Source organism: Oncorhynchus clarkii, chromosome 12, assembly GCF_045791955.1.
Source record: "Oncorhynchus clarkii lewisi isolate Uvic-CL-2024 chromosome 12, UVic_Ocla_1.0, whole genome shotgun sequence".
NCBI lineage: Eukaryota > Metazoa > Chordata > Actinopteri > Salmoniformes > Salmonidae > Oncorhynchus > Oncorhynchus clarkii.
In genome coordinates, this window is record NC_092158.1 from 22796995 (window position 1) to 22805176 (window position 8182).

Sequence of the window (8182 nt, forward strand, 5' to 3'; positions counted from 1 at the left end):
TGAAGGGAACGTTTTGACATTTGCCATATGGTCGGTGAGAAAAATTTGCCGACGGCGGCGGGCCGTGCAGCAGGGCCGGATCTTCCGGGAAGTCATCGAACAAAGTCTCTCGGACATTCGGTTTCCGTTTTATAAAATTTTCAAATGTTGGTCATTTTTCCGCTATCCCGGTAAATCCCACCAGAGGGCGAATGGAATCATATTGCAAATGTACAAAACATCACCAATCACGACGTGGCCTTTTCTCCTAAACGGAAAAGACTTCGAAGACGAAACTTGGTGAGCATAGGTTTGGCATAATGGGCAGTTGGCCCCGAACAAGATGGTGTCGAGGCCTCATCGGTTTTTGAGTTATAGCCATTTTTCTGGGATTAAAGGTCAAAAATTCAAATAGAGCGCTAATTTGACCTACGGTGTCAGGAAAAAAAGAACCAGCCATTTATCTATCGTAATTTAAGAGAAATCGTACAATTGGTGATGTTCAAAATTATTATTATTATTTTTTTAAGTTACAGGTCCAGTTTCAGCGTGTTCATACAAATCTTTTTGAAGTGTGTTTCGGAGCTCTGTGAGATTTCTGTGATTTTCTGTAATAACACACACTAATTCAACCCTCTGTAAATAAGTCAGTTCTTAACATAAAGACTTAACTTAAAACTCAAACTTCTATAATAAGTGCCTACCCCAAGGAGGATATGTGTTCACTTTCAGCTTCCTGTGTCAACCAGAAGTGCCTTAAAATGGTGTCATAGGTGCTGTTTCGAAGGGCTAAAAAGGTCTGATCTTTTCAAAACGTCATATGTGTGATTAGGCAACACTCATGAACTGTAAGTCAGTCAATTCTCCCAACAGATGTCAAAGAAAAGCTCTCTCTCTCACTCACACACACAAACACACACACACACAGCAAGGATGGAGTGACAAAGTGCGGTGCTTAAAGACACTCCGAGCCTGAAATGGCATTATCATAATCTCTAGGCTGTGCCGAGTTCAACGAGATGCCCCGCTAGACTAGCTTGCTCGGTCTGAGCTCAGCGACCATGAAAAAAGTAGGCCCATAATGAAGCCTGGCCCAAAATTGCAGGTGCTTTTGGGTGACAGCAGGAGAACAGTTAGGGTTAGAAGCACAATTCGACCTCAAGAACATTCCTGAGGTCCTCCCAAGCCTAACCTTGTCCATGTGGCATTAACCCTTAACAGTTAAAAGAAGGTGTTTACATCAAACAGTTTTCAATTACTTCTGTCCCCATAGGAATACATTGCCTGCACCCCTAAATTCAACCTGAAGCCTATGTAGGTTATTAATGCCTTATGAACCTGTCTTTGATGACAACTCATCAGGCCACTATGAGGTCTACCTGTGTCGATTCTAAGCTTCCTGAAGCAACCGGAAGTGATTCAATTCACCCTAAAAGTGTTTTGATATATATATATAACCTGCAATTGTGAAAATCACTGCATTCAACCAAGTGTAGATCAGTCAATTCTTAACATAAATAGTTAAAACTCAGGATTCTGTAAGAGCATACCCCAATCAAGATATGTGTTTACTTATAGCTTCCTGTGCAACCCGGACGTGCCTTAGAATGGTGTCATGTGTGCTGTTTAAAAGGTCAGATCTTTTTAAAACTACATATGTGTGATTAGGCAACCCTCATGAACTGTAAATCAGTCATTTTTCCCAACAGATGTCAAAGAAAAGCTCTCACACACACACACACACACACACACAGCAAGGATGACGTGAAAAAGTCTGGTGCTTAAAGACACACAGAGCCTGCAATGGTATTGCCATAATCTCTAGGATGTGCCGAGTTCAACGAGATGCCCCGCTTGACCGTAGCTCGCTCGGTCTGAGTACAGCGACCGTGTAAAAAAGAAGGTCCAAAATGAAGCCTGGACCTAAATGTCAAGTGCTTTTGGGAGACAGAGAGAGAACCGTTAAGGTTAGATGCAGAATTTGACCTCAGGAACATTGCTGAGGTCCTCCCAATCTGTGCAAGCCTACCCTTGGCCATGTGGCATTAACCCTTAACAGTGAAAACATGTTTTTTTCTTCTCACAGTTTTCAATGACTTCTCTCCCCATAGGAATACATTGCCTGCTCCTCTAAAGTCAACCTGAAGCCTATGTGGGTTATGAATGCCTTATGAACCTGTCTTCGATGACAGTCCATCAGGCCACTATGAGGTCTACCTGTGTCGATTCTAAGCTTCCTGGAGCAACCGGAAGTGGTTAAAATCACCCTAAAAGTGTTTTGCCATACCCAACCTGCAGTTTGATAGAAATAGTGCATTAAACCCTGTGTAAATCAGTCAGTTCTTAACGTATAGACTTAACTCAGGATTCTGTAAAAGCCTACTGCAATGAGGATATGTGTTTACTTTTAGCTACCTGTGCCAATCGGAAGTGCCATAATTGGTGTCATAGGGGCTGTTTCGAAGGGTTAAAAAAGTCAGATCTTTCCAAAACTTCATATGTGTGATTAGGCAACCCTCATGAACTGTAAATCAGTCATTCATCCCATCAAATGTTCATTAAAAACTCACACACACACACACACAGCAAGGATGGAGTGACACAGTATGGGGCTTAGAGACAGACAGAGCCTGCAATAGTTACCTTTGTTCAAACTTGTAAACCGACTTCCATTGATCGTACATGGCAAATGGACATAACATCCTGATTTGGCACTTTCATATTGCATTTGGAAATTTCTTATGGCATTTGGATTTTTAAAAAAGGGACTTTTGACTTCCTATGAAATCATATTGCAAATGGACCAAACATATGCCTTATGGACAAGTAAAACAGTTTTTAAAAAATGGCGATTAATCAAATATGACAAAAGTATGTTGATACTGTTCTTATACATGTGTAATTTACAAAAAAATCGAAAGAATTTCGAAAAACGGTCCAGAAAGCACTTTTTTAAGGGGGTGATACATTTTTGAAAAGATGTTCAAATTTTCAAAATTTTACTTGTGTGTCTTGACTTGTTACATTTGCAATATGAAAAATTACGATGGAGCGCACTCGCCATCTATTGGATTTTTGCAGTGTTACACTTGGCATTTGCTATATGGCATTTGCAATCAACTTTGAATGAAACGACGTCCAATTGAATGGTATTGGACATAGTGTATATGTTTTGTACGGTGCCGATATGTTCCCATTCATTTTTGTCCATTTCAGGGGGGTGTTCCCTTACTATAATCCTGACCTAACCCTAACCTTCATTTCAACTTCAATGGGTTAACATCAGAGTTGGGACGTCCCAAGGATCACAGGGAGCAAGGACCCTGAGATATTTAACCTCATTATGCTCAACCTAACTCGCTGCTTAGAGGTCAGGTCAAATGTGACAGTTAATTCACCACAGTGGCTGTTTAGAGGGGGTCAGGTAAGCAGTCTAAGGTTATTAGCTTATAATTAGGTTGGTAGATTGCAGGTCATTGTGACTGAATGATCCTTAAGTTTTATTAGTGGCTAAGCATCTTGTTATGTCTGTATAAAGTACATGTACTCTGTACATAGTGATGGGGTTACAATAACCATAATGTGTTCCCCAGTAAACAGCGCCACAACAAGCTGTGGAGACCCGAGGGAGGGGAGGACATCCCAGATGAGGCGTCTGGCCAGTGTTGTGGTGGAGAGGATACCCCCGTGGAGGATGAGGCCTGGGGGGGAGAGGGCTGCAGCGCCTCCCCCTGCCGGGGCCTGGAGGTGGACGCCCTGGACCCTCTCAACTACAATTACTACTTCAGACGGCTGTCGGACACGGCCCTGGACAGCGAGCCCTCCACCCCAGTGCGCGGCCCTCCCCTGCTGGGCATGGAAAGGGTGTTCATCGAGATCGAGGATGTGGAGAGGGACGCCCTTCTGGAGGATGAGGGCTTCCCCATGGCCCAACTGGCTTTGCCCGGGGAGGGCACTGCCGCCCAAACCTGTGGGGGCCGCCTGGAGCCCCTGGAGGACATGAGGCTACGCCTGGAGTTCAGCACCGTGGAGGAGGAGGACGAGGAGGAGGCACAGAAGGAGGAGGCGGAGATGGCCGCCCTGGCCCGGACACCTGCAGGAGGAGAGGGAGTGACGGAGGACGAGGAGAGGAAGGATCAGGCCAACGTAAACCGCTTCAACAACGAGAACGCCAACAACAGTAACCGCCTGGCTGCCAAGCGCAGCTGCCCCGCTGCCTTCGACGTGAGTGGGACAGTAATTAATGCCTGTATCTATAAGAATTATGCTGGTTTGCTTACTTTTAACCTAAACTGGCTTGGGGTTAGGGTTGAGATATTAAGCCTATAATTGTAATTCTGTAAGTGTAATATTTATGTCATTATTTGATCCCATTTCATTTAAGGGATTATCATCTTGTAGGTGTCATAATCTGTTTTATTTGCTTCAAGACCTTAAATCAGGTAATGTCCTTGGTCCGTTACCCTGTCACTCTCTGTGCCTGACCATGCATTCCCTCCCTCTCTCTGTTTCTTCTGTTTAGGACAGTGCTAGCACAGGAAACCCTTACAAAGTGAAGCCCTCCTACCAGTCCTGTAAAGACTGCCTGCGTCTGCCACCAGGGCGGCGCTGTGAGCGCCCCGCAGGAGGCCGCAACCACCGCCTTAACCCCACACGCCACTGCGGGGTGGTCCCCACTATCTCCATAGACCCCCCTGGCACCCACTTCACCAACACACCCACCCCCCACTCCCCCTGTGCCCTCCCTGCCACCATTGCCCGCCTGGAGGCCTACCGCCAGCGGCTGGTGTCACCCATGAGCTGCGAGGAGCTGCCCCGAGACAGACACTGCTCCCTGGAGACGGAGGACATGGACGAGCTACAGGAGGAAGAGGAGGAAGAGCAGGAGCCAAAGCCAGGGAGGGAGGCGGGGACTGGAGTCATCACAGAGCTCACGTTTATGAAGCTCAGCTTGGAGGGGGAGAGGCCAGCGGGTCAGCCTCCTGGTGTGGAGTTGCAGCCTGCTGGGGTGGAGGTGGACCCTCCTAGTGGTGGAGTGGAGCCACAGCAGGAGCAGGAGGCCCTTGCCCAGCTACAGAGGACAGGGCTGGAGCTGGGGCTGGTAAGGCTCTCAGGACTGGCCATGGAAGGTCCACTCTCAGGGGCATGGCTGTCTGAGCAGATGGACCTGAGCTTGGCGGTGGAGGAGATGGAGGTGGAGGGGGATGTAAGGGTGCATTCTGAAACCCACATCCCTTCTACCAGCTGTGTGGTCACAGCCGCAGACCCCCAGATGAACACCACCCCAGTGTCGTACCCCCAGTGGTCCACCCAGACTTGGACCCCTGTGTCCTCCCCCTATGGCTCCACCCTCACCCGGAGCTTAAGCAGTGTCAGCCTCCACAGTAACTGCGGGGGACGCCCAGGCCTGGTCAGGCCGCGCACCCAGGAGATGGAGACCCGCATGAGGCTGGCCGGCCTGACCGTCCCCTCCCTGCTCAAACGCTCTAGCTCCCTGGCCAAACTGGGAGGTCTCACCTTCTCCACCGAGGACCTCTCAGACCTGGCTGATGATCAGGCCCAGCTGTTCTTCACCGTGCCCCCAGCCCTCTGAGCCCCCATCCACCCTCTGGAGCTGACTGTGTTTCCAGTGTCTCTCTTTCAGACAGGTTCCATGTGTCTAAACCACCTGACCGTGTAAGAGCAGTTTGAAGGAGCAGGGAGAAATTTGCCAGGTGTCCTGGAGACATGCCTGAGACATATTAGCAGCATGTTGGCTGGAAGAAAGAAAAATAACTAAAGATTTCCTATTCCTATTATAGACAGTATACAAAACATTAAGAACACCTTCCTAATATTGAGTTGGACCCCCTTTCCCCTTTTGCCCTCAGAACAGCCTCAATACGATGGGGCATGGACTCTACAAGGTGTCAAAAACATTCCACAGAGATGCTGGCCCATGTTGATTCCAATGCTTCCCACAGTTGTGTTAAGTTGGCTGGATATCCTTTGGATGGTGGACCATTTTTGATGCACACAGGAAGGAAACTGTTGAGCGTGAAAAACCCAGCTACTACCATACCCTGCCAAACTAAAAAGCCAAACTTTTACATGTATTTTTATTTTTAGGGGAATCTTTTGTCTTGCCCATTCACCCTCTGAATGGCACACATACACAATCCATAACTCAAATGTCTCAAGGCTTAAAAATCCTTCTTTAACCTGTCTCCGACCCTTCATCTACACTGATTTGAAGTGGATTTAACAGGTGACATCAATAAGGGATCACAGCTGGTCCGTCTGTCATGGAAAGAGCAGGTGTTCCTAATGTTTCGTTGAGTCAGTGTACATGTACTGTCTGTTTATCAATCCAAATAAGAGATGCTATTGGAGAAGATCCACTTGAAGGAGCTCAATGAATGTGTGCAACTGAGCCTCTGTTTTGATTCATGTGCCCCTGAGCATCTCGCGCCCCTGAGCAGACTGACTGTTGAAGATTGAATCCTCCTTTTCTGTATATTCCTCCCTTGCTACAAGCTGTTTTTGTGTCACCGAACAACAACTTCATCATATGAGCAGCTTCCTGCCTCTTCAAGCAAAGCAGGGTACCTCAGTCAGAACACAAGCATCTCAAGACTATTATGGTCCAATACTGTTTTTGTTGGCTTACCTCTCCTCAATGACTGGCTCAGCCAGCTCTCCTCCATTGAGGTACTTAATTTAATAATGTCTTGAAGTGGTCAAAAGTCCATTCATAACGGTCTAGTGTTACGCAAGCTGTCCTCATTGTCACAACTAGAGCTTCCTCATGGGGAGCAGAGCAGTAGACTGACTGGACTTATCACACATGCTATGGATGATGGGAAGAAACGGAGAAGAAATATTGAAATTATCTTCTGGATTAATTTCGGTATCTTTGAGGTAGTTTAGAGGGAGCATATACACTTTGGTTTAGTTTTGCCACAGCTGAACTTTCACTTCTGTGCAATGGTAATAGGTACAGTACTTCAATGATCTAATTTAAGAACTCATCATGTTTGTATGGTTTGATAGGATTTGTGGGCAACTGAAAGAGTTCAAATGGTTTTGGGACTGGATTTTACAACACTGCATTAATCTACTGCAGCACTGATAATTCTCTGCTGCCCCCCTCGTAGACCAGCTGTAGTCAAAGCCATAAAGTCTGACACCATCGTCCCTGCATCACTCTCAAAAGGCAATCAAATACAGTACGTTGATTTTCTGGCTGTTTAGTTTTTGCATTAACATGCTAGTACATACTCTCCTCCCCTTCTTGTTCACACCTTTGTGATACTGCACTGTAGAGGCTTTATTCAACTGTCAATGTGCCACAGCAACAGAGTAACATTAGACTACCTTTCTTTGTACTGCAAAAAAAATACTAATCCGTTCATCTGCATAAGCTACACAAGACAACACCTTTGACACTCTGAAGGCCCAGGCATAAACCTGGTACTGTGAAGTGGCCACTGGGTCGTTGCTATACATTGAAGCAGAACGACTGTTTGAACTGCTTGTTTTTGCTCTCCCATTTAGTGCCAGACCTGGGAGTGTCCCAGCAGCAAAGCCTAATGTGATTTAGCTGGAGCTGTTTGTGGCAGGAAGAAAGAAGCAGCTTTTCTCCGCCTTTTCCATTCGTATGGCAATGCTATCAGCCAAACTAGGAAGTTGGGACAAAAACAAGCTGAGGTGTCGGAACAGACTATCTATAGTTGCTTAGAAAGGGGTTACAATTCTGGTTTCTGTGGCAGTCTGTGGAGAGAATATCACTAGCCACTAGGAATTGTTTTGTTTACAGCAGACATGAGCAACTTCCAAAGCTGTTGTAGAGCCGCAGTACAGTATGACTGGGGCCACTGCCATCATCCCACATGTTGTATCACCAATGTTACATGAACTTATCTTCCTTATTTATGATTGAGTATTTATTTGTACATGTTTTAATTATATAATCTAATATGCATTTGGTTGAGTTCTTTGTGGCCAGCCTAAGCTTCATTTGCCACACGGGTGTTATTATGCTTTGAAGTTGTTTTGTCTGTTATAACTACTGCATTTGGCATGTTGAGTGTGCAAGGATAATGTGTGATGGCAGTGTGTGTGCAGGCGCATGACAATATATAGATTTTATTACCACCGTGGTTGTAATATGAGTGCGATGGGAAAGGTGTCTGTGTGCAAAATAACTGTTACTCATATGTCA

At 46.1% G+C, this 8182-nt stretch overlaps 1 protein-coding gene across 1 annotated transcript in view; it reads left to right on the forward strand.

The window, feature by feature from the left end:
* Positions 1 to 7145, forward strand: part of LOC139422885 (protein phosphatase Slingshot homolog 1-like) — a 27857-nt gene extending 20712 nt beyond the window's left edge. The window contains exons 15-16 of the mRNA XM_071174331.1: positions 3573 to 4203; positions 4502 to 7145. Coding sequence (XP_071030432.1) covers positions 3573 to 4203; positions 4502 to 5572 — 1702 coding nt within the window. The 3' untranslated portion in view covers positions 5573 to 7145. The remainder of the gene's footprint in view (positions 1 to 3572; positions 4204 to 4501) is intronic.
* Positions 7146 to 8182: the final 1037 nt, after the last annotated feature.